Source organism: Macaca nemestrina, chromosome 6 (assembly GCF_043159975.1).
Source record: "Macaca nemestrina isolate mMacNem1 chromosome 6, mMacNem.hap1, whole genome shotgun sequence".
Lineage (NCBI taxonomy): Eukaryota > Metazoa > Chordata > Mammalia > Primates > Cercopithecidae > Macaca > Macaca nemestrina.
This window is the reverse complement of record NC_092130.1, coordinates 77,645,142-77,672,240: the sequence shown is the minus strand read 5'-3', so window position 1 is coordinate 77,672,240 and position 27,099 is coordinate 77,645,142. Positions and strand designations below refer to the sequence as shown.

Here is a 27,099-nt window from a genome sequence, read left to right as displayed (position 1 = left end):
TGATGGTTTTATTGAGGTTATGTAGCAGAATGTATTCGTTTTTAGGAAGTCACACTAAAGTGTTTAGGGATGATGGAGCACCAGGTCAGTAACTCTAAAATGATTATGGAAAAAAGTTATTTGTAGTATACTTGCAGCATTTCTATAATTTTCAGGTTCTTTAAAAATTTGTAAGCTATGCAAAAAAAATATGTTATAGGATATGCCTTTGGAGGCCAGATGTGGTGGCTCATGCCTGTAATCTCAGCACTTTAGGAGGCTGAGACAGACAGATCATGTGACCTCAGGAGTTCGAGACCAGCCTGGGAAACTTGGCAAAAACTTGTCTCTACAAAAAATACAAATATTGTCAGGGCATGATGGTGTATGTCTGTAGTCCCAGCTACTCGGGAGGCTGAGGCAGGAGGATTGCTTGAGTCTGGGAGGCAGAGGTTGGAGTGAGCCAAAATCGCGCCACTGCACTCCAGCCTGGGCTACAGAGTAAGACCCCGTCTCAAAAAATAAAAAAATTTTTTAAAAATGCCCTTGGCTTTAAAAATAGACACATAGTGTCTTTTTGTTTTGTTTTGTTTTTAAGGGATGCATAGTATTCTGGTTTTTATAACTCTAAGTTTTTTTTTCCACAAATCTCCTATTGAAGGACATTTAAATTGCTTTCAGTTCTTTTGCCATTATAAACATCCAGGTCTTTGTTATTACGAACAATACTAATAAACATTTTTATAAACATAGTTGTGCCTTGTACCTTGTTCAGTTTTTGCCTAAGAATTAATCCTCAGAAGTCAAATTGCTACGTGAATGGATATGCACCCTTTAGTCAGTTTAATCATAAGTCATTCAAGGAAACTGCATAAAATCTCCTTAAAAGAAAATGAAATTTACAGTTTGGTAGTCATTTTTATTTGTTTTTCTCCAGCAGAAAGTAATTCCTATAAGAGTGGGAACTTTATCTGTCTTGATTATCACCATCCCCAGCATTCAGAGTCTCAGGCATTCAATATATATTTGTTGCAGCAACAATAATAGGGAGCATTTATTATGTGTCCAGCACTGTTCTAAGGGTACTAATTTAGTTTTTCCTGGCAACAGCCCAATGAGGTAGATAATATGATTATGCCCATTTTGCAGATGAAGAAACTGAAGCTAGAGAGGTTAGGTACTTGTCTAGTTTCACACAGCTAATACATAGTGGACCCAGGAATCAGGCAGTTTTCCTTCAGTTTACAGGTACCCACTATGCTGTACTGGGTCTCTTATTAATGAATACACGAATGAATGGTCAAAATGGCCATCATATTTATTTGGCTCTTTGACCAGCAATAAATGCCAGCTATTTTTTTTTTTTTTTTTTTTTTTATGAAAATTGGAAGGAATGGGCTGCCTACTTTGTAAGATCCATATTAGTTTTATGGTCCTCTGGACTAAGCTGTACTTAACTACTACTAATACTCCTCCCAGAATTGATACCCATATAGGTATAGGTTATAAATCATTCTTACCTGAAGATTTTATGAATATGTAAACAGAACATTTGCTTTGTATTACAAATAAAATAGTAAATCTGGGCCTGCAGCTTGAGTCTAGGAGGCAGAACTTTTATTACTTTATGAACATACTCTGTTCCCCAGCTGGGCTCCTTTGCTCCTGCCATTTCCCTGTACCTGTAATGCTCACTGTCGACCTCCCACAGTGGAAACTCCAACTGTCCTCCAAGGCTTGCTCGATAGCCACCCCTTCCACTGAATACTGCTTTACTCTTCTTTTTTCTTGCCCTCCTTTTGAAGATGTTTTCCTTCTTCAAAATTCTGAGTCTCTTTTTATAGTACTCATATAGAATACTACATTCTAAATATACCTTATGTTACTGTGTAAAGTTCTCATCTCCCTTAATAGACTATATTCTTTTTTAGTTTTATTCATTTTATAAAACTCCAGTATGTATTACAATCTTTTGTATAAAGTTCTGAAACTAAGGGTTTTTTTTTTTTTTTGATGAGTGAAGGAATTATCTCAGCGAAATATATTTAAAATTTTTAAATCTTAAGAATACTAATAAAATGTGATTATTATATGTTCTACATTATCCAGAATTATAAAAAAAAAAGGGTGGACTTTTTTTTTTTTTTCATATGAGGATTTGTATTTTGTCTTTAGCTTGCAAGTCATCCAGAAACAAGAAGCATAATTAGCTTTCATTTTTATAAGACCTTTTGTTCTATTCATGGCTACAAATACTAACTGTGCTTCTACCCACAACTTTAATTCCCTTTTCTTTAAGTGGGTGGTTTAGGGACATCAAAGGTAATAAAATCAAAGAGATAAGTGGAATATTTTTTTCAAAGGCTAGTACTTAAGGGTGTGTTCCTGTTAGAGAATTTTAATACTTAATTTGTTTTCAAGTGTTTGTGTAATACCAAATCTCCTTGCCAACTGGAAGAGGGACTGTCCTTGAATCCTGTTCTGAATGAAATATTAAAATATAACCCCTTCTTCATATATATATATATAAGTATATATATATTTAAAAAAAAAAACTTCAGGGAATGTGAAGTATTGTCATTTGATAGGATTATACTTTGTTGCTAGCAAAGGCAATAGCATAGCCTTCAGGCCAATTGTTTCTCTTCCTTCATAAGGAGTTCTTTCCTTTACCCACAGGATAAGGATAAAGCTGAAGGTTTTTGTTTCTGAAAGCTCAAACAGCAAGCCAAAGAGAAAGTTCAAACAAATATTATCAGTCTTTTAAAAATGTCATTGCTTATGTAAATTAGCTGGTCTTTGCTGGTGAGCCTCAAGCATCCTTGAATTGGTTGGATGTTAAGTCAGGTTTTATTTATATTTGGTATATGGTATGTTTCTTCTATCTATAAAACACTGATCATGAAGAATCTCACTTCATTTAAGGTTAGTGCTTTTTTATTTGTTTTGGTTCTAGGTTTTTGTTTTGTTTCATTTTGTTTTAGATTAGCTTCACTATCTTGTGATTTCCAGAGGCTGATGTATTACTGTGAAGCATTTCAATATGATTTTTCCTTATTTTTTCTTTTTACTGTTACACATCTTCCCATCGAATTCATTTGAGATTCTTGGAACCATGTTTATAGTTACTGATTAAAATAAAACTTTAATCTCTTTCTTTGGAAGTACAGTATTTTTATATTGTGAATTATACAGTTTTAATTTATGCCTTCAGACTAAAATTTGCAGGTTTGATACATAGTCTTAAATATATTCAGTCAAAATGTGAATATTTTCAAGTTTAGCCTAGTTGAGTCCTCTTATAACACATTGAGCTATAACACTGGTTCTTCAGGCCTCTCATTTGTGTTAATGTGATGTTCTTCATCGTAACCTTTGTCGATAAAATTCATCTGGGGGGCAGCTTAGAGTCTCCCTACTCTTTCTAATTATGTTGTAAAACTCCAGACTTTGGAAAGGATATCTTTTGGAAGGCATGCCTTCTAAGTACAAAATTATTATTTTGCATATGAGATGCAGGATTTTTAAATGGGCATTTACATCTCGTGTATCATGGTAGCTGTAGAGTTTTGGTTTGTTTTAAAATAATTCTGAGAACTTGGGCAATTCTGTGATGATCCTTGGGAGTTCTTGGTAGGAGGTATCTTTTCCTCTTGGATCTCTAGCTCTGTGATGCATGTATATAAACATGCCTTTGTTCTCAAAGTCTTTTCCTATCTGATTACTGTGGTATCCAAGTGCTTTGTCTTTGCATCTCTTCGTTTTGTTTTGTTTTGTTTCCTTGTGCCTTAGCCGGTCATTTGTATGATGTTTACATTCAGCAAAGAGGTATTAAGAGCATTTTTGCTGAGAGAAAACAGTGATAGAGGAAGTAAGCAGAAATTCAGAGTGGGGTGGCTGTGAGGGATAAAGGGGGGAAGAAGTAGGAAAAGAAAACAGGAGTGGGTCCGAGGGAGGAAGAGCAAGCAAAGACAGAACACCGGCTCTACTCGGGGTTCGTGAAATCTTGGGGGCTGGCTGTGGGGGAGGGAGCTCAATAGACCAGCATTTTCCCCAGGCTTGGGCGCAAGCTTGTGAAACTACTAATCTATTAAAGAACCTCAACTGGGATTTGCTGAGGACAAATGCTGTAACGTGTTAGTCATCCATTATCTGCTTCTATTTTTGCAGGTTCTGAATGATGACTGACGCGGGTTTGGGTGATACCCCTCACAGTCCCTGTCATTCCGGAGTGATAAGGCATCCGCGCGTCTAGCCCCAGCGCCAGGGCACGCTAGCGGCGCTGGAGGGAGGAAAGCTTCCGCCTGCGGGCCGGACAAAAGTCCCGCCTGCCCACGGCTTTCTGCCCGCCGCTCGTGACCGAGACGCCTCGCTGCGGCCAGCTCGCTGCTCTCGCGGGCGGATGGTGTGTGGCCGCCGCAGGACGCCCGCCGCGCCCCGGCCATGAAGTAGCGGTTGCTGGCGGCGCCGCTGCCCCACCGCCGGCCCCAGCCCCGCGCTGCGCTGCCCGGTCCTCTCCCGGCGGGGCCGGAGCGGCGTGGACATGGCTGGCCGCGTCCCCAGCCTGCTAGTTCTCCTCCTTGTTTTTCCAAGCAGCTGTTTGGCTTTCCGAAGCCCACTTTCTGTCTTTAAGAGGTGGGTGTTCGTTGTTCGGGTGCTTTCTGTGCATGCTGTTGAGAAATGTAATCACTTTTATGAACCTGAGTGTTGGCAAAAAAGACGAGGTTGATGTTCTTTGCTGGAATGACTTGGAATTTTAGCACAGTAACTTCTTGTGAAGTCCCCCGTGCAGAAGAAGCCCACTGTATTGTAGCCAAGCAGTTCTGGCTTTCAAAACTCCAATTAGAAGTTGTGATTTCCAATACTAATCACTCCCTCTTGGGGAGGTATTTCAGGAACTACAATATAGTCGCTTAGACTTGAATACCTTCTTGTTTATAACAGCTTGAAGAATAAAATATAAAGATACATCAATGTCGAGGAGAAGCAGATCATAGACTGTAATAGCTCACAAGGAAACACTGAGCTGTATACAAACGCCTCATAATTACCTTATTAAATATTTATGTACTTGTACATTTGTAATTCACATCGCAGTCTTTTATTTCTTCCTCCTAACAGCTCTGCCTCCTAGCAAGATTATGGTTGACTTTCTTGTTTCTAGCTAGTAATTCTGGACACCGAAAATAGTTACAAAAATTTTTACTGGGTTATGGTTAATATTTCTGCCATTTGAAAATTGGCATGCCTGTGATAATTTGTAATGTATTAATACTATATCTTCATTAACTTGAAACAAATATATATTTTGACATACATATTTTTATATGACATAATTTTTAAATAAATTTTCAGTAAAAACATGTAAGTTTTTATTGAATGGAGTTTTACATATAGCCTGGTTGATTGCATTGGTTATATTTTGTTTACAAATTAGGTATATATTGTTATTGGATTATAAAATGAAAATCTGAGTATGTTTAAGAAAATTATGTAGTCATCACATCTTTAGAGTTTTCATTGGGTTTAAATCAATCATCTTTAAGGTCACAGAATTCCTTTCTTTCGCTTTCTCGTGTTGAGTTTAGATCCCATTATGTTCAAAAATATTGAAATTGCCCTCTTTTTTAAGGTTTAAAGAAACTACCAGACCATTTTCCAATGAATGTCTTGGTACCACCAGACCGGTAATTCCTATTGATTCATCAGATTTTGCATTGGATATTCGCATGCCTGGGGTTATACCTAAACAGGTGAGAGGAATTCTTTCTTTCTTATTCACTTGTTCTGGATACAATCTGTAGTTAAAGTAAGGAAACTGCATTTACAGCTGTAGTAACTTCTTTAAACATAGGCATTTGCTTTCAAGAATCCAGCTAAGGCTAGAATAATTGAGTATTATAAAGAGGGTTAAGTCTTTCAAGGTGAATCTTTCACTTAAATTTTGTTTTTAAAATTTTACTTATATTGTCATATGTGGTTTGAAATGGATTGTCGAAAATTTACATTTTGAGATTCTCTGTGGAGTAGTTAACCTCTGTAATGCAGCATGCAAGTATGCATTAAAATATGAAAAATTATTCTAATAAAGGAAAATGATATTGAGCAGCTGCATTTAGCTACTTTGTTTAAGTATCCTTTTATTGCAACCACAAGTAAAGAAATAAAAACGCTTTTACTGCTAAGAATTTGAAAAACAAAACATTCCACACTTTTAAAAGTTAAGAAAACTGTTCATACAGGTGGCTGATTTTGAGTTTTCTTTAGCCTGACTTGCTTGATATAAGAGATGTATTCTGAAATAATGGCAAAGCTCATATAAATCTGACTTATAGAGCATTTTGAGTAGAACTAGGTTGTTGCTAAGGCTTTCCCTCTTTTAGGTACACACAAGAAGCTCAAGCCCACTGCTGTCATGTGTGCAAGGTGTTTCATTAAGCATAAAAAGGCTACAATTAATTATGCTTTGCAGCCAGGCAGTGCAGGGATTTATGTGTGTCATTAAAAGATAGTCCTCTTCTTTTGAAGGGCTGCAGAGACAGGGAAAGACCTGGATGTTGTAGAGCTGCAGTGGCTGATGACTCATTGTTGCAGATAACATTCCATTTTTCTTTTCTTTTTTATTTTATTTTCAGTACTAGGAAAATAAAGGTATTTGTATTCTACTTATTGGGCAGAATTCCCTTTGCAATTGACATCCAAAAGCTCTAGAGAATACGCATGGGCCTTTTTTCGGGACTAAGAATTGGCATTCATTTATTTGAAGAACTGTGTATGATTGTCTATAAATAACCACCACTGTAAAAATGACTTTCACTCCCTCCTCATCCCCGAATGACCATGCAGATGACTTTTTCAGTTGTTACTGTGCTAGCTTTTAATTTCATAAGCTTTTTATTTAGTATTTAACCACAAGAAGTGTGATGAGATTGAGACTAGGAGAGAAGAACAACAGTTGCTCACTTATGAAGTGTGCCTCTTTTCTCACTTTTAAAAGTGGGTTTTCTCCCTATATTTGCTTGAACTGAATGTGTTTCTTTAAAAATATCCACTAATTGGGTTTTCAAGCACTCTTTTCCCACAAGAATATTATTTTATCAAATAGTCTTTTATTGTGGTTCATTATTATTGTTATTCTTTCTTCTCATTATTTAAGATTAATAACATTTAAATTACTTAATGGGCAATTGCGGTGGGGTCAGTAATCTCAGAAAGACGTCTTAGAGGAATTGATTATAAAAGGACATAGAGGAGTTCCATTTTCATAAAGTAAAATGTGTTCATTCATTTTTATAATCTACAGTTATCAAAATAACTCCATGGGGAAAGAACATACATTGTTTAAATAATTGCTTTTTATTTTGCGCTATCTGTATTCACCTTTGCCTCATGCAGTGCACATTTGCTGGTTGCCTTTCCAGACAAATAGCTGGTTGCCTTCTTGCTCCTTCTCTGAGACCATGTGATTCCCAAGAGCTTCCTATCCAGGCTCCAGAGATGGAACACATGGACCATGATTGATAATTGACTGTATCCCACCTCCCTTTCCACAATGATTGGTTCAAAAGAAAGTGTGTGATTTAGACTATTCAAATCTTAGGACTTTTGCTGATAATGTATTTTTCTGTTGCATGTAAGCAGTAGGCTTGTATGCTAGGGTCTGCTGAGTTCATGAGGGAGCCATGCCTAGAATAAAACTAACACCATAGAGGGCAATGCAGAGAGATTGAAAGAATGTAGATACTTGGTGACATCACTAATTACGCAGTGTTCAGTTACGTTAGCCTTTCTTGTTTCAATAAAGTTGAGTTGAGTTTTGTCTTACTTGCAACTGAAACTCCTGGGTAAGTGATTCAGTTGCTCTGCCTGACAGCTCAGAACTGCTTGTTGAGTATTTCTTCCATTTTTTCTCCATCACTCTATTGACCATGTGCCATGAGTATGTAACTTGGTTCAGCTGACATTCAGATCTTATACTTTGTAAACTCTTATGAGAAATGGTAGACCCTCCATTGAATATGCCCAGGAAGAGGTAGATACAGAACCTTCAGAACCTCTTTCCTTCTGAATTTGGTGTTCCACTGAGGAAGACCAAGAGCTCTGATGCCATAAGTACTTTTGAAGAAAGTATTATTTTCTTAAAATGAAGGTAAAACCAAAGTTTTACACAAGTCCTTAAGAAGACTAGAGGTGAAAAAGCAAGAAAGAATAATGAAAAAGTATTAGAGGGAAGAAACAAAAGGTAGAAGGGAAATAAGAAGAACTGACCAAAAAACAAAATGAAAAAAAGGTCCAAGAAAATAGAATCATCCAGAACAAAAATAAAAGGAAAAAAATTCAGGAATAACTAGACTATGGAGATAGAATGTTTAAAAATCCTGAAAGAAAAGAGGATGAAGGAAAATGTAAAAACAAGGAAAGACATTGAGTTAAATGGTAGAGGATTTTTTTTTTTTTTTTTTGGATGGGAGACAATCAAGAAGAGCAACAAACTCTAAAAGAAAGAAGGAACAGAGAAACAAGAACTTGAGTTGGGAATTGAGAGACATCATGTTAATTAAAGAAATGTATTCATTCCACAAGATTTTTTTAAAATAAAGTACATCTTAAGTTTTGGCAATAATGAAAGCTACATCAATATGTCTGATGTGTATCCTTTCTTTGGAAAACTTGAGATTGTTAGGTAGGCTTAGATAGAGAAACAAGCAGATGTAGAACAGAGGTGGAAATCACCTTAGACATAATACAGATAGTGCAACTAACTAATTTTACAGTTGGAATACAAGCCTAGATTAGTGTCTTATCAAGGATATCCAGTCATGTCAGGCCTCTGAGTTGCCAGTCTGCCATACCACAGGACTTTAAAGTGGCAATTAAACATTTCTCCTATTAAACTAGATCCAGTGAGTCTGGAAAAAGTGGTTTATTGTCTGTTGCAATATCAATTTTATAATCAAATTGAGCTCATTCTGTCTCTTCTCTGACTTAAAAAATTTGAAAATAGTTTCCATCTTTTTTTAGAAATGGATAATCAGTGTTTAATCTCTGTTAATTGGTGTTTTTCCAGCCTTTGGGAAGATTAGAGAGAAGAGTAGACAGCTTTTAAACAGCCTATCGTAGAGATAAAGTCAGGATCTGGTGTTCCGTGGCACTGGCTTCAAATCCAGCAGAGACGTGAAGTGGTGATATCTTGAGACTTCTCTTTTAGCACTGTTTCTTACTTTATTCCCTTTCTCACCCAGGACCTCTGGACTTTTGCTGTCACCAACTCTCATATCAAAAAACAAAAGAATTTGATAAACTGCCAGTTCATGGTCATAATACGGTGATATCAATTTGACATGTTAACTATCCCTTGGGTGTTTGATTTTAAAATAAATAAAGGTAGAATTGCAATGATTTTCCATAAAGTTTATTGCCTAAATCTAACTCAAATCCAGTGGTTAGAACAGAGGCATTGGGGCCGGGCTGACAGCATCTGGCCTCAGCTCTTGCAGTCTCAACTCAGATTTGTTTCTTAACCAGCTAGTTCTGTTCCTTCTTCTGTAGAAAGGATAACAATAGTTTATTATCCTACACTACCAAGGTTGTTCTGAAGATTGAGTGACATGATGTTCAGTTGCCTTGCACATGGTAAGATCTCAGAAAATGTATACTAATATTATTATTATGTGTGTTCAGGGAAATGTGAATGCACCTTGACATTAGAAAGAAATTGCTAACCCTTAGGCTTTCAGCAATGGCTTCATGGAGAAGCTAACACATTGCAGTAATTGTGAAGGAGACGAAAGTGAACCAAACGAAGAAAATAGAAAATACAAACCTAGGCAAGAGAAACCTTGGATAAAGGATAAAGTACGCAAAGAAGTAAATCTTTCAGTATCTTTAAGTATTGGTTGTTTTCATTAAAAATGGCCCTATCATAAGAAAATGAAAGGAACACTGAGAATGTATATGCTTTTCTCAGAAATTATTATACATCTTTATATTGCTTGGAGAAGTTATTAAAAGAAGTCTCATCGGTTTGAAATCTTTTGTTTTATATATATATGTGTGTGTATATATATATATATATGAAAGAAGATATTTAATTTTGTAAAATCATGTTTTTTTTGCAAATTTGTTTGCGCTTGTAAGTTCTTAAGCTATATAAGACTATCAGAGGTAATATACAACTTAAATATAGAATTGTTCTTATTAAATTCAGAATGCCAATTAAATTAGACTTTGTACGTTACTTAGTTGTTCAGAAGCTTGGCTTTTGTCTAGTTTTGAGGCTACGATAACGTTAGGTTATTTTTAAATTCCATCATTGTGTTAAAAAGATGTGCGTATCCTCAGTCAGTGCTGAAAACTCAGAGTACAATTAGCAACGGGGCCTACTTGAGGGTGGAGGGTGGAAAGAGGGAGAGGATTAAAAAACTAACTACAGCCTACTATGCTTTTACCTGGGTGATGGAATAATCTGTACACCAAACCCCCATGACACACAATTTACCTGTATAGCAAACCTGCACATGTACTTCTGAACCTAAAATAAAAGTTACAAAAAAGAAAAAATTAGGACGGAATCCAGAAAAAAAAATGAGACTTTACTGGAATAGTTTTTAGTACTTTAGGGGTTGTGATTTCCTTATCTTCTCTCTGGTTATTAGTACATAATATTTGTATTCTTTTGAAATTAAAATTTCAAGCTTTCTCTTGGACATGAGAATAAAAAGAAGGGAGACACCCCACACCACCATTTTTCTGTTTCCTCTCATAGGCTAGCTTGACTTTCAGTTTAAACCTCACTGCAGAAGGGGAGAAAACCAATAGCTTTCGGGCACCAGCTGGTAGGATATCTCTTATACCTCTTTTGTAGTAAATGGATCCAAGCTCTTCACGAAGCAGCTGTGCGGTTGTTGGGAAGCACCTAAACAAGATCACCATCCAACTCCAGGAGCCCCACGGATTTCCTTATCACCTCTGTGTGGTCAGCAGCCATGGTCCAGCCTACCTTCCCTAGTGCTGTGATCTGTCCACCACTATAGGTCCCACCCTCATCCAATTAAATCTGTACAGTAGAAGAGACATAGCAAATGAGGGTTACTTTTTGAGTCAAATACATTTGATTGGGAAGAACTACCTGGAAAGTCTTAAGAATTATGAGATCACATTGGGGCTTGATGGGAAAGGGTGCAGTGACCCGTAAGTGACATCTACCATGAATGTGAAAGATAAAAGTCACTCCGGTGGCCAGTCTCTAGAAAGAACAACCCTGGGTGAAGATTGATTGCATTAAGTCTTTGTCTTAAAATGAATATGAGTCGTGGCTTTTAGTGTTTCTTTTTCTATTTATTTTCTCCTTTCACGGAAAATAAAACTAGCATGGTGGTCTTCCTATCGAAGGAAGCATATTGAGAAACATCCTAGTTCTAGACTAGCATTTACTTTTTATTTAGAAAGACTTATGCAATGTGTGTAAAATTACAAGATTTATGAATAGAGCAACAAAATAAAATGAAATGCTGTATCTCCTCCCTCCCCAAATTGAGAAACTAATATTATCTCCATTTTGCCAAAGGGAAAGCTAATAGCAAAGAAAGTAGCATGATTATTAGAAAGGATGACCACAAAGCCCTTTTTTGTTTATTTAACTGCCACACATTCATTCTTTTTTCCCTTTCTATTTTGGAAGCTCAGGACTGATGTCATTTAAAACAATACACATCAAAATCTTAGATTAGATATATTTGTATATTTACTTTGCTTTATTGGCATGCGTCAATTATATGAATTAAGTAGATTACAAAAATGCTAAATGGCTTTCGTAAATGACAAATTAAAGTCACATGTCATTCACTGTCAATTGTTTAAGTTTAAATTATGATGCCTCCTCTTTGTTTTTACTGAAACTTATTTAATGTCCACCTAGGGAAGATACGATTGAACTATTAACAATGATTTTTTCTGTGAGGATAATAGAAACATGCCACATATGTGGGTTCAGAACTGCAAGTATGATTATACCTTGACCATTTTTTTTCCTTTCTTTATAAAAAATGAGAAACAGAAGAGAGTATTTGTTTTCAATCAATTTTGAGTATGTTTGAATTAACACGATGCTTGAGAATATTTTAAAATTAGCTACAGTGTAAAAGACTCCTCATGATCACCTATTTTCTCAATAAGGTTCAGAGTCCTTTTGTTTTTTAATTTTATTTTTCTAGTAAATATTTTAAAGGAGAAGATATACTGAGTTTTCATTATGTAACACTACCAAATTGGGCACTTTACATACATTGTCTCATTAATTCCCATAAAAAGTCTGTGTTCAAGGCATTATTATCCCCACTTTTTATATTAAAAATCGAAACCAGAAGAGATTAATAACCTGTTCATAGCAAATAACCAGTAAATAGGAGAACGAGGATTTCAATATAGATTTACTTGAATCTGAAACCCATGGCTCATTTTATAATTCTGTGCTGCCAATCTGTTAATGATCTATCTCCCACAGAATTTTACTATATGTGTTTTTATTTATGCGGGTATGTGTATATATATACACACACACATATATTTTATTCTACACATATTGTAAAATATAAGCTCTCTTTTATTAAACAAAATATACATTACTGGTTTCATCCTAAATTGTTATTATTATTATTTGAGGTAGGATCTCACTGTGTCACCCAGGCTGAATGCAATGATACAATCAAAGCTCACTGCTACCTCAACCTCCTGGGCTCAAAGGATCCTCCCATCTTAGCCTCCTGAGTAGCTGGACCTGCAGGCACACACCACCAGCTTAATTTTTTAATTTCTTTTAGAGATAGGGTTTTGCTGTGTTTCCCAGGCTGGTCTCAAACTCCTGAGCTCAAGTGATCCTCCTGCCTCGGTCTCCCAAAGTGCTGGGATTACAGGTATGGGCCACTGTGCACAGCCCATCCTCAATCATTGAATAACTTTTTCTTATATCTTCTAATGCCTATGCAGAAAGACATGCTACTAATCTGAATACTGGTCTGAATGACCAAGATATTCTTGGTCACTTGGCTGTTAAACGTTACTGCAAAGACTCACTTTGCAATCAAGAATTTTTTTTTTTTGTTATTCTTATCTAAATCTAAACTAGAGGTTAGCAGATTCTTTCTTAAAGAAGTGTCATATAGTAAGTATTTTCAACTTGTGAGCCATATAGGTTCTGTTTTGACTGTTGTAGTTAGAAAGCAGCTATAGATACTATGTAAATGAATGGCTTGGCTTTGTTTCAATGGAAAACTGTGTTTACTAGAATAGGCAGCCAGCCCGCAGGCTGTAGTTTCCCAATCCCTGATAGAAACAAGTGCATATGCCATTTAGGCTAATAAATGAATTTAACCTTTGGCATCTCATGAACGGTGTCTTCTGACTTACAGAACATAAAGAATAAAAATAGCAATGCAAAGTTAACAGTGCTTTGATCTTTGTTCCTTAGTTACCTATTCAGTTTTCATGAGTAAATGATTATAAACAAGAATTCTCTTATTTGGAATATTGTATTTCAGAGCTCTCCACCTTACTAGATGGCAATTCCTGTGTTATAATTTCTCTTGGCCAAATACACTAGAGTCTTTATTTATGGTTCTTTTCTCCCTCGTAGCCTGTAAACAATATGCTAGTAAATCCTGTTCATCTTATCTTCCAAATATATCCAAATTCCAGCCTTTTCTCACGACAGCCATCTTTTCAACTCTAGCCCAAGCACCATCCTCTCTTACCTGGATTACTACAATATCCCTCCTAACTGACCTACCTTGTACCCGTGCACCCCTGCAATCTGTGGTCCACTCAGCAGCCACAAAGATTCTATTAAAACAGAAGTCAGAGCACATTACTCTTCTACTAATACCCTTGAAGAGTTTCCTGCACCACTCACATGTAAAGCCCAAGACTATATACCTCCTTCCAAAGCCCTGCATCTTTCCTGGCCTCCTTTCCCACTTTTGTGTCTCTCATCCCTCATTTCTGTGTTATAAATAGTGCCAAAGATAAACAAAGCTGGACATTCCTAAAGTGGTAGGGACAGATTTTAATCAACGATGGATTTGTACAGAAATAACTGGGCATTTTAAAGGGAGAATTAGGGAGTAGGAAAAAGTAGTAAGTGGGGGCTCAGTAGAGTTGGGGAAGTGAAACATTACAAAGGGTTAGTTGGCGTAAACCCGATTGGAGCAGCTGTGTTTGCTAGCTGGAAATTATTGAAACTATGCTTCCATCCCACCACAGAGACTGGAAGACAGAGGCTCTATTCTCAGGTATTGGCTGGAGCAAACAGTAGATTTTTTTGGCAGCCTTGAGTTTTATCAAGCGAGCACTTTAAGCGGAGCTAGAGTCATCTTAGGGATATGACATTGAGCTGTTAGAAACTGTTAGTGTTTGTTCAAGTCTTTATAAGCCAAGGTGAAGACCTAGTCAAGAAGAGGGCTTGGAGGAGCCTGGCTGGGGTTTAGTCAAGGAGATAATATTTGTCAGTCATTATAGATACAAAACAAATCAAAACTCTGTCCAACCACTTGCTGGCTGCAAGACCTTAGGCAAGATACTAAACCATAATGTGCTTTAGTTTTCTCATCTGTAAAATTGGGATAATAATAGTTCCTATCTGATATGATTGCAGTTAAGTAAATTAATATGTGTAAAGCCCAGTAAATGCTCAGTAAATTTAGTTATTAATATTTCTGTCCTGAACTACATTACAATGGATTAGTTAAGAAATGTTATCAAGTAGCTAATGCAAGGCCCTATATGATAAATACATTAGAATACTTGAAATAAAGAATTACCGAGGATCAACTTGCTAATAAAGAGAGTAATTGCAACAATATTTTAGTCAGGACTGCAAGCATAATTTTCTAGAGCTCATTATGGAAACGGGTTAGAATCTACATTTCTCTCTTGCTTTATTCAGAAAATATTTGTGGAGGCAGTAGGATTTGAAGAATGTAGTTCAAGAGGTAGGGAGAAAGACTTGGAAACAAAAGTTTAGAATTCCTGTAAAGCTACTATTCTAGAAATAGGGCTATAAACAGATGTTTCCCGAACCTTTACCTTTATAATTTTTCTTTAAAAGAAACGAGTAATTATTAAAGGCACAATTTGCTAAGAAAGAGAAAAATTTATACACTATAGTCATGAGATACCATCACTGTCAAACATTTAAAATAAAAATTCAAAGTGGGCTACATGCAGTGGCTCACACCTGTAATCAACACTGTGGGAGACTGAGGCAGGAGGATTGCTTGAGGCCAGGAGTTTGAGATCAGCCTGGGCAACATGGAGAGACCCCCATCTCTACAAAAAATGTAAAACAATTAGCTGGGTGTGGTGGTGTGTGTCTGTAGTCCTAGCTACTCAGGAGGCTGTGACAGGAGGCTCACTTGAGCCCAGGGAGTTGAAGCTGCAGTGAACTATGATTGTGTCATTGCATTCCAGCCTATATGACAGAGTGAGACCCTTTCTCAAAAAAAAAGAAAAAAATTCAGTGAAGTTGGTTAAAATCTCTATATATAGTTATAAAGGAATAATCCCTCTATAATTATTAATACATAAATATCCCTCTGTAGGATATTTGGTGTATCAAATAGATCTCAAAAGGCAAATACATAGTATTTGAATATTTCAGTCAATAGAATAATTTTATATATACAGTCATGTTCTTCATAATGATGTTTCAATCAAATGGACTGAAGATTATAATGAAGCTGAAAAAGTCCTGTCACCTAGTAATGTAGCTTTCATGACTTCATCATGCACATTTTTGTGGTGATGCTGGTGTTAACAAACCTGCTGTACTGCCAGTTATATAAAAGTATAGCACATACAATTCTGTTTAGTACATAATACTTGATAATGATGATGAACAACTATGTTACTGGCTTATGTATTTACTATACTATACTTTTTATCATTATTTCAGAGTGTACTACTTCTACTTCTTAAAAAAAAAAAAAAGGTTTATTGTAAAAGAGCCTCCAGCAGGTCCTTCGGGAGATATTTCGGAAGAAGGCATTGTTGTAGGAGATGACAGCTCCATGCACGTTATTGCCCCTGAACACCTTCCAGGAGGACAGGATGTGGAGGTGGAAGATAGTGATATTAAATAATCTTGACCTGTGCAGACCTGAGCTAAAGTGTGTGTTTGTGTCTTAGTTTTTAACAAAAATGTTTAAAGTAAAAAAAAAAATAGAAAAATGCTTATAGAATAAAGACATAAAGAAAATATTTTAATACAATTATGCAATGTTTGTTTTTTAAGCTAAATTTTATATGAGTCAAAAAGCTTAAAAATTAGTAAGTTTATAAAGTAGAAAGTTACAGTAAGCTAAGGTTAATTTATTATTGAACAAAGAAAATTCTTTTTTTTTTTTTTTTTTGAGATGGAGTCTCGCTCTGTCGCCCAGGCTGGAGTGCAGTGGAGTGATCTTGGCTCGCTGCAAGCTCCGCCTACCAGGTTGAAGCCATTCTCCTGCCTCAGCCTCCCCAGTAGCTGGGATTACAGGTGCCCCGCCTGCCACCATGCCCTGCTAATTTTTTGTATTTTTTAGTAGAGACGGGGTTTCACCGTATTAGCCAGGATGATCTCAATCTCCTGACCTTGTGATCCGCCCACTTTGGCCTCCCAGAATGTTGGGATTACAGGCGTGAGCCACCATGCCCTGCCAGAAAATTCTTAAATAAATTTGTTGTAGCCTAATGTACAGTGTTTCTAAAGTCTACAGTAGTGTATAGTAATGTCCTAGGCCTTCACATTCTTTCACCGACTCACCCAGAGAAACTTCCAGTCCTTCAAGTTCCATTCATAGTAAGTACCTGAAATGGTTTGGATTTGTATCCCTGCCTAAGTCTCATGTCAAATTGTAATCCCCAGTGTTGGAGGAAGGCCTGGTAGGAGGTGATTTGATCATGGGGTCTTGGGGGCAGATTTCTCGCTTGCTGTTCTAGTGATAGTAAGTGAGTTCTCATGAAATTTAGTTGTTTAAAAGTGTGTAGCACCTCTCCCTTTGCTCTGTTCTCCTTCTCTGGTCATGTAAGATGTGCCTGCTCCCCTTTTGCCATCTGCCATGATTGTAAATTTCCTGAGGTCTCCCCAGCCATGCTTCCTGTGCAGCCTGCAGAACCGTAAGCCAATTAAACCTCTTTTCTTTATAAATTACCTAGTCTCAGATAGTTCTTTATAGCAGTGTGAGAGCAGTGTAATACAGTATCCTATATAAGTTTACCATTTTTACCTTATGTACCATATTTTTACTGTACCTTTTCTATGTTTAGATATGTCTATATATACAAATTTCATTGTGTTACAATTGCTTCCAATATTTAGTGTAGTATCATGCTATACAGGCTTGTAGCCTAGAAGTAATAGGCCATACCATATAATCTAGGTGTGTAGTAGATTATATCATCCAGGTTTGTGTGAGTACAGTCTATGATGTTTGCACAATGACAAAATTGCCTGACACATTTCTCAGAACACATCCCCATTGTTAAGTGGCCTGTGACTGACTGGGTGCTGTGGCTCATATCTATAGTCCCAGCACTTTTGGAAGCTGAGGAAGATGGATCATTTGAGCCCATGAGTTTAAGACTAGCCTGGGCAACATAACAAAATTTCATCTCTACAAAAAATACAAAAATTAGCTGGGCATGGTGGTGTATGCCTGCATTCCCAGCTACTTGGGAGGCTCAGGTGGGAGGATCCCTTAAGCGTGGGAGGTGGAGGTTGCAGTGAGCAAAGATTGTGCCACTGCACTCCAGCCTGGGCAACTGAGTGAGAATCTGTCTCAAGGCAAAAAAAAAAAAAACAAAAAAAAAACGGTGACATATGACTGCATTTAACACATAGTAAATATAATCTAACATATGCATGTAGACAAAATTTATATTTGGGGAAGAGAATATAAATTGTTTCCCAATATGTAGGGAATATTTATAAAAATTACATAGCAGAATATTAACAGATTTTAATTGACTATAATAATTAGAATTTTTATACTCAATGTCCACTCATAATTCAGTAAAACTAGAAATAGATCAAGAAATGATGTCATGGAGGACTTAGCTACTTAGAAATTAAGGACCATTTTTCTGCACAATCCCTGAAACAAGGAGAAGATCAAATCTGAAATTTTAAATTGTCTGGAGAGTAATTACTCTTTAGTGTATCCAGGAAGGAAAATACTGGATAATAAAACCCATGAGACCCAGCTAATGAAGTACTCAGAGAAAAAATAATAGCCTTAAATTCCTTTAAATGAAAAATAGAATAAAGTAAAATACAAACATAAAGTCAACTTAAGAAATGAAGATAAAAAAATCAATTAAAAAATGAATAATGATAACAACTAAAAATAATAAATAGGTTTAAAAATGGAAAACATCAACAAAATAAATTATTTCTTTGAAATGTCCTTTAAAATAAACTCATGGCAAGCCCAAGCATTTCTTAAATGCCAAAAATTATGCATTATTAGGAGTTAGGATAAAAGGAATTTTTAGACACTGTTATGTGCAACTGTGTGTCAGTATATTTTATAATCTTGAGGAAATGGATGATTTTCTAGAAAAATAACTGATATTTACATAAAAAGATATTTAAAAACTTAACAGACCACTAACTGTAGAAGAGACTGGAAAATTGAAAAATAATTTTTATACATACACACACACACACACACACACACACACACACACACACACTTCAAAAGATGAGAATTATTTAACCAAAAACACTGAGAAAAATTAAACACGCAAATGGCAGAAAAAGATTAAAATACCAGGTATATAAAGAGTTCCTATAGATTTTGGAGAAGACAAGCAGCCCGAAAGAAAAATAAATTAAGAATATGAATGTAACAGAATGACAAAAATTCAATTGTGTGAATAATCAGATAAATTAAGGGAAAAAAGTTACTGTATTTTTTTACCCATTAATTTTGCAAATATTCAAAAGAGCTATGATAAACAGAGCTTTTAAGGATGGGAAGACCCATAGGATGGGACCGTTTCATACATTGCTGGTGGGAGGGTGCACCGCTACAAGCTTTTTAGGAAAGTTATCTAGAGTTATCTTCTAAAGTAAAACTACTCATATCCTTAAAATTTTGGGAGATCATTCTATAGAATTTTATGAAATAAATGAAGGTCTGAGTTAGAACTATATCTTTTGCCCTAGAAATATTGCCATTGTATATTAAGTGAGAAAAACAAACCTCAGAGTCATGTGCAAAAGTGTGATCCTATCTTTTTTTTTTTTTTTAATTTCAGAAGTTTTGGGGGAACATTTGGTGTTTCTTTGGTTACATGAATAAGTTTTTTAGTGGTGATTTCTGAGATTTACGTGTACCTATCACCTGAGCAGTGTACACTGTACCCAGTGTGTAGTCTTTTATCCCTCATCCCCTTCCCACCTTTTCCCCCAAAGTCTGTTGTATCGTTCTTATGCCTATGCATCCTCATAGCTTAACTCCCACTTATGAGTGAGAACATACATTGTTTGGTTTTCCATTCCCGAGTTACTTCACTAGGAATAAAGGTCTCTGGTTCCATCCAGGTTGCTGTGAATGCCATTATTTCATTCCTTTTTATGGCTGAGTAGTGTTCCATCGTGGAGTATATACCACATTTTCTTTATCCACTCATTGTTGGATGGGCAGTTGGGCTGGTTCCATATTTTTGCAGTTGTGAAGTGTGCAAGTATCTTTTTTGTATAATGACTTCATTCCCCTGGGTAGATACCCAGTAGTGAGATTGCTGGCTCAAATGGTAATCCTACTTTTAGTTCTTTAAGGAATCTCCACACTGTTTTCCATAGTGGTTGTACTAGTTTATATTCCCACCAAGCAGTGTAAAAGTGTTCCCTTTTTACCACATCCACACCAACATCTATTATTTTATAGATTTTTTTTATTGTGGCCATTCTTGCAGGAGAAAGGTGGTATCACATTGTGGTATTGATTTGCATTTCCCTGATTATTAGGGATGTTGAGCATTTTTTCATGTTTGTCGTCCATTTGTGTATCTTCTTTTGAGAATTGTCTAGTCATGTTTTTAGCCACTTTTTAATGGGATTGTTTTGTTTTGTTTTTCTTTCTGATTTGTTTGAGTTCCTTGTAGTTTCTGGAAATTAGTCCTTTGTCAAATGTATAGATTATAAAGATTTTCTCCCATTCTGTGGGTTGTCCGTTTACTCTGCTGATTATTTCTTTTGCTGTGCAGAAGCCTTTTAGCTTAATTAAGTCCCACCTATTTATCTTTGTTTTTGTTGAAGTTGCTTTTGGGTTCTTAGTCATAAAGTCTTTGCCTAAGCCAGTGTCTAGAAGGGTTTTTTCGATGTTATCTTCTAGAATTTTTATGGTTTCAGGTCTTAAGTTTAAGTATTTGATCCATCTTAAGTTGATTTTTGTATAGGGTGAGAGATGAGGTTCCAGTTTTGATCTTCTACATGCACCTTGGCAATTATCCCAGTACCATTTGTTGAATAGGGTCTTTTCCCCACTTTATTTATTTATTTATTTTTTTGCTTTGTCGAAGATCAGTTGACTGTAAGTGTTTGGCTTTATTTCTGGGTTCTGATTTTGTTCCATTGGTCTCTGTGCCTATGTTTATAGTGGTACCATGCTGTTTTGGTGAGTATGGCCTCATAGCATAGTTTGAAGTCAGGTGATGTAGTGTCTCCAGATTTGTTCTTTTTGCATAGTCTTGTTTTGGCCATGCGGGCTCTTTTTTGGTTCCGTATGAGTTTTAGGATTGTTTTTTCTGGTTCTGTGAGCAATGATAGTGGTGTTTTGATGGGAATTGCATTGAATTTGTAAATTGACAATATGGTCATTTTCACAATATTGATTCTACCCATCCATGAGCATGGGCTGTGTTTTCATTTGTTTGTGTCATCTATGATTTCTTTTAGCAATGTTTTGTATTTTACTTCTAGACATCTTTAACCTCCTTGGTTAAATATGTTCCTAAGCATTTTATTTTTTTTTCAGAGCTATTGTAAGTGGGGTTGAGTCCTTGATTTGATTCTCAGCTTGATCACTGTTGATGTATAGTAGAGCTACTGATTTGTGTACATTAATTTTGTATCCTGAAACTTTGCTGAATTAATTTACCAGGTCTGGGAACTTTTTGGATGAATCTTTAGGATTTTCTAGGTAAATGATCATTTCATCAGCAAACAGTGACAGTTTGACTTCCTGATTACCAATTTGAATGCCCTTGATTTCTTTTTTTTTTTTTTTTTTGAGACGGAGTCTCGTTCTGTCGCCTGGGCTAGAGTGCAGTGGCCGGATCTCAGCTCACTGCAAGCTCCACCTCCCGGGTTCATGCCATTCTCCTGCCTCAGACTCCCGAGTAGCTGGGACTACAGGCGCCCGCCACCTCGCCCGGCTAGTTTTTTGTATTTTTTAGTAGAGACGGGGTTTCACCATGTTAGCCCGGATGGTCTCGATCTCCTGACCTCGTGATCCGCCCATCTCAGCCTCCCAAAGTGCTAGGATTACAGGCTTGAGCCACCGCGCCCGGCCTTGTAGTTTTCTTTTCTTTTCTTTTCTTTTTTTCTGTTATTTCCTTTGCCAGTTTTGGTATTAAGGGGATACTGGCTTCATAGAATGATTTAGGGAGGACTTCCTCTTTATCTTTTGGAACAGTGTCAATAACATTGGTACCAGTTGTCTGAATGTCTGATAGAATTCAGCTGTGAATCCATCTGGTCCTGAACCTTTTTTTGTTGTTATTGGCAATTTTTTTCTTACCATTTCAATCTTGCTGCTTGTTATTGGTTGTTCAGAGTTTCTATTTTTTTCCTGGTTTAATCTAGGTTGTATGTTTCCAGAAATTATCCATCTCCCCTAGGTTTTCTAGTTTATGTTCATAAAGATGTTCAGAGTAGCCTTGAATGATCTTTTGTATTTCTGTGGTGTCACTTGTCATATCTCCCATTTCGTTTCTAATTGTACTTACTTGGATCTTCTTCCTTCTTGGTTAATCTCGCTAGTGGTCTATCAACTTTATTTATCTGTTGAAAGAACTAGCTTTTTGTCTCATTTATCTTTTGTATGTTATTTTGGTTTCAGTTTCATTTAGTTCTGCTCTAGTCTTTGTTATTTCTTTTCTTCTGCTGGGTTTGGGTTTGTTCTTGTTTCTCTAGCTCCTTGAGGTGTGACCTTAGATTGTCTATTTGTGCTCTTTCAGATTTTTTGATGTAGGCATTTAATGCTGTGAACTTTCCTCTTAGCATTGCCTTTGCTGTATCCCAGAGGTTTTGATAGAATGTGTCACTATTATCGTTCAGTTCAAAGAATTTTTTAATTTCCATGTTGATTTTACTGTTGACCCAGTGATAATTCAGGAGCGAGTTATTTAATTTCCGTATACTTGCATGATTTGATGGTTCCTTTTGGAGTTTCCAATTTTATTCCACTGTGGTCTGAGAGAGTACTTGATATCATTTTAATTTTCTTAATTTGTTGAGATTTGTTTTGTTGTCTATCATATGATCTGTCTTGGAGAATGTTCCATGTGCTGATGAATAAAATGTATATTCTGTAGTTGTTGGATATAATGTTCTGAACATATCTGTTAAGTCCATTTGCTGTAGGGTATAGTTTAAGCTCATTGTTTCTTTGTTGAGTTTCTGTCTTGATGACCTGTCTAGTGCTGTCAGTGGAGTATTGAAATCCCCCACTATTATTGTGTTGCTGTCTGTCTCATTTCTTAGATCTAGTAGTAATTGTTTTATAAACTTGGGAGCTCCAGTGTTAGGTGCATATATATCTAGTATTGTGATATTTTCCTGTTAGACTAGTCCTTTTATCATTTTATAATATCCCTCTTTGTCTTTTTTATCTGCTGTTGCTTTAAAGTTTGTTTTGTCTGATATAAGAATATATATTAGTTCTGCTCGTTTTTGGTGTCCATTTGGTTTTTGGTATGGATTATCTTTTTCCATCCCTTTACCTTAAGTTATGTGAGTCCTTATGTGTCAGGTCACTTGGTTGGTGAGTTGTATCCATTCTGCCATTCTGTATCTTTTAAGTGGAGCATTTAGGCTATTCACATTCAATGTTAGTATTGAGATATGATGTGTGATTCTATTCATCATGCCGTTTGTTGCCTGAATATCCTGTTTTTGTTTTTCTTCATTGTGTTATTGTTTTACAGGTCTTGTGAGATTTATGCTTTAAGGAGATTCTATTTTCACGTATTTTGAAGATTTGTTTCAAGATTTACAGTTCTTCTTAGCAGTTCTTGTAGTGCTAACTTGGTAGTGGCAAATTCTCTCAGCATTTATTTGTCTGAAAAAGACTGTATCTTTACTTCATTTGTGAAGACTAGTTTCTATGGATATAACATTTTTGGCTCAAAATTGTTTTGTTTAAGGAGGCTAAAGATAGGTCCCCAATCCCTTCTAGTTTGTAGAGTTTCTGCTGAGAAGTACACTGTTAATCTGATAGGTTTTCCTTTATAGGTTACCTGATGCTTTTGCCTCACAGCTCTTAAGATTCTTTCCTTCGTCTTGACTTTAGATAACCTGACGACTGTGTGCCTAGGTGATGATTTTTTTGCACTGAATTTTCCAGGTGTTCTTTGAGCTTCTTGCGTTTGGATGTCTAGATCTCTAGCAAGGCTGGGGAAATTTTCCTCGATTATTCCTTAAATAAGTTTTTCGAACTTTTAGGTTTCTCTTCTTCCTCAGGAGCACCAATTATTCTTAGGTTTTGTCATTTAACATAATTCTTGGAGGCTTCATTCATTTTTAAAAATTCTTTTTTCTTTGTCTTTGTCAGGCTGGGTTAATTTGAAAACTTTGTCTTCACGTTTTGAAGTTCTTTCTGTTACTTGTTTGATTCTGTTGCTAAGACTTTCCAGTGCATTTTATGTTTTTCTGTGTCCTTGATTTCCAGAAGTTGTGATTTTTAAAAAATTTGTTAGCTATAAGGATAAATTGAGATTTTTCCATTCATATCCTGTATCATTTTTTAAGCTGGAATTTACCTTTCTCTGGTGCCTCCTTGATTGGCTTAATAAACGACCTGAACTCTTTTTCTGGCAATTCAGAGATTTTGTCTTGGTTTGAATCCATTGCTGGTGAGCTAGTGTGATCTTTCGGGGTTGTTAAATAAACCTGTTTTGTCATATTACCAGAATAGTTTTTCTGGTTCTTTCTCATTTGAGTGGACTATGTTGAGGGAAGATCTGGGGCTCAGGGCTGCTGTTCAGATTCTTTTGTCACATGGAGGTGCTCCCTTGATGTGGTGCTCCCTCCTTTCCCCTAGGGATAGGGCTCCTGAGAGCCAAACTGCAGTGATTGTCATTTCTCTTCTGGATTTAGCTACCCAGCAGAGCTACCCGGCTCTAGGCTGGTATCGGCAAGTGTCTGCAAAGAGTCTTGTGGTGTGATCCATCTTCAGGCCTCTTAGCCCCGGATATCAGCACCTGTTCCAATGGAAGTAGCAGGGGAGTGAAGTAGACTCTGTGAGGGTCCTTGGTTGTATTTTTGTTAAGTGCACTGGTTTTGTGTTGGTTGGGCTCCAACCAGGACGTGGCACTTTCAAGAACGTACCATTTGGGGTACTGTAGGGAAGATACAAATTTGCCGAAGGGTCAGGCGGTGGGCAGGACCATAGAGTTCCCAATAGATTATGTCATTTGTCTTCCCCTGTCAGGGCAGGTAGAGAGAGACCATCATGTGGGGGCATTGTTAGGCCTGTCAGAGCTCAGATTCTTCTTGGGTAGGCTAGCTGTGGCTGCTGTTGGGGATAGGAGTGTGGTTCCTAGGCCAGTGGAGTTATGTTCCCAGGGGGATTATGGCTGCCTATGCTGCATCACACAAGTCACCAGGAAAGTAGGGCAAAGGTGGCAGTCACAGGCCTTGCCTAGCTCCCATGCAGCCTGCAGCCTGAAAGGCTGGTCTCGCTCCCACCACCGCTGCCCTCCAACAGCACAGAGTTTATTTCCAGGCAGCTGGTGAGCCAGACTGAGAACTTGCCCCAGGCTACAAGCCTCCCAACTGAGAAAGCAAGCCAACTCACAGTGCCTAGGCTGTCCCAGGAAGGCTGCAGCGGCAATCCACCTCTTTCAAAGAGTCTGTGGGTTCTCTTGGTCTTTCTGGTATGTTCCTGCAGTAGTTCTTGGAACAGAAGTTCACAGTGTACGTGTCTGCATGCTGCTCTGTCTGTCCAAGTGGGAGCTGCAAGTTAATCTTGCCTCCTATCTGCCATTTTCCTCATTTCTGTAAGTGTGATCCTATATTAATAAAAATAAATAATAACAAAAATTCCAATATACATGTGTCTGTTTGGTTATATATTTTTAAACTAGTATGGAAGAAGTTGTAAAGAGTCACATCAGCCTGTAAACACTGGTTCCCTTGGAGAGGTAACAATGGAGGAGGATAACAGAAAATTTGGGGAATATACATCTAAGTTATTTTATCATTGAAAAGATCATTTATTATTTTATAGTTGTTAAAAATTAATAAAGAAATAGGCTAGTCGCGGTGGCTCATGCCTGTAATCCCAGCACTTTGGGAGGCCGAGGCGGGTGGATCATGAGGTCAGGAGTTCAAGACCAGCCTGGCCAAGATGGTGAAACCCCGTCTCTACTAAAAATATAAAAAAATTAGCCAGGCGTGGTGGCACACGCCTGTAATCCCAGCTACTCCGGAGGCTGAGGCCGAGAATTGCTTAAACCTGGAGGGGTGGAGGTTGCAGTGAGCCGAGATCGTGCCACTGCACTCCAGCCTGGGCGACAGAGCGAGACTCCATCTCAAAAAAAAGAAAAGAAATAAACAATATCGCCAACAAAAAGGATACAGATAGATAGCATGTGTTTTGATGTAAGTCCCTACTTTTAGAAATCTCTAGAGGGGTTTTCCAAACACAGCCTCTAACTGATAAATTTTTAATTCCTATTCCCCTGCTTTGCAACGGTGCTATTAAAAGAGACTGATTAATTAAATAATTTAAGAAATTTGGTACACGTTTGGAAACAAATAGATCCAGATTTGTAGAAGGTCATTCTTCTATTATAGTCAGTCTAAAGATATTTGTGGAAGGCAACCATGCATATCTTTTCCACATTAGCAAGAAAAGTGATTCTCTTTGCACTTATTAGCCACCAGAAAAATTCTCTTTGTTTCACTTATTTTCAGATTTATGTAGTCTGAATTAATATTTCAATAACCCTCTTCAAGAAAAGCATTTGGAACTATTCCACATGAATGTTGCATTCTTTAAGCAAAAGTGCAGAACATACTTTTTCAAGGCGTAGATTGCTTTTCATAATGTCTTCTCCTTAATCATGTATAAAGGGACAAATCTGATGTACATATTAGAGAAATGGCTCGGTCTTAGCAGGCAAAAGTCACCTCATTCAGCAAAGCTCACAGCAGTTTTAAAGAGGAGGGTATATAAAAATAGCAAGTACATATCTTTGTACAATGTGTCATACTCCCACCCTCAGCTAATCCAGTATTAAATGAAAACATTTGCCATGGCAACATCGATTTACAAAGGGCAAATGATGTTTCTGAGAGATTGGAGTATTTCCTTTTATAGATTTCAGAAGCACACACAGTTAACACTTTAGCAACCTTGTTTAATAACTAGATAGACAGATAGATAGATAGATAGATACATAGATACATAGATACATAGATACATAGATAGATAACTGAAAAAGCTTTACTTGATTATTTTTAAGTATTGTAATTTGGAGATAAAATCCAAAACAAAACAACAAACTCCTAACAAAAACTGACATCAAAATAGATTCAAGCAGAAAAAAAATATCACTAGAACATTTTAGCCTTCATTTTTTATGGGAATAACAATTATTTCATGTGGTAAACTGTGCTAAATTAAATCTCTGAATGATCATTTTGCTATGAAAATGAAAATTCTGTTTAGCTTACTATTTCTATAGTTGATGTTATCAGTTATAATATTTAGCCTCCTCATTTTGGACATGTTTAAAATATTTTATCTTTATGTATTTTTCATAAATACTAAGGCAGTATTCACAGATTATAGTTGTGGTTTCATCTGTTTAACTCAGACTATGAAGGCAGACACAGTAGGTGTAAGCAATAAG

At 36.7% G+C, this 27,099-nt stretch overlaps 1 protein-coding gene across 23 annotated transcripts in view; it reads left to right on the top strand.

The window, feature by feature from the left end:
• The window catches only part of LOC105471068 (peptidylglycine alpha-amidating monooxygenase), a 279,410-nt gene that overhangs the window by 108,071 nt on the left and 144,240 nt on the right, over positions 1–27,099 (top strand). For 18 of the 23 annotated variants that reach the window (XM_071098668.1, XM_071098666.1, XM_071098664.1 and 15 more), the window contains exons 2-3: positions 4,150–4,614; positions 5,612–5,732. In XM_071098668.1, coding sequence (XP_070954769.1) covers positions 4,523–4,614; positions 5,612–5,732 — 213 coding nt within the window. In that variant the 5' untranslated portion in view covers positions 4,150–4,522. Of the gene's footprint in view, positions 1–3,954; positions 3,974–4,145; positions 4,615–5,611; positions 5,733–27,099 lie in introns of those variants that run through there. The other 5 variants (XM_011723420.3, XM_071098667.1, XM_024789481.2 and 2 more) reach the window with 3 other exon arrangements.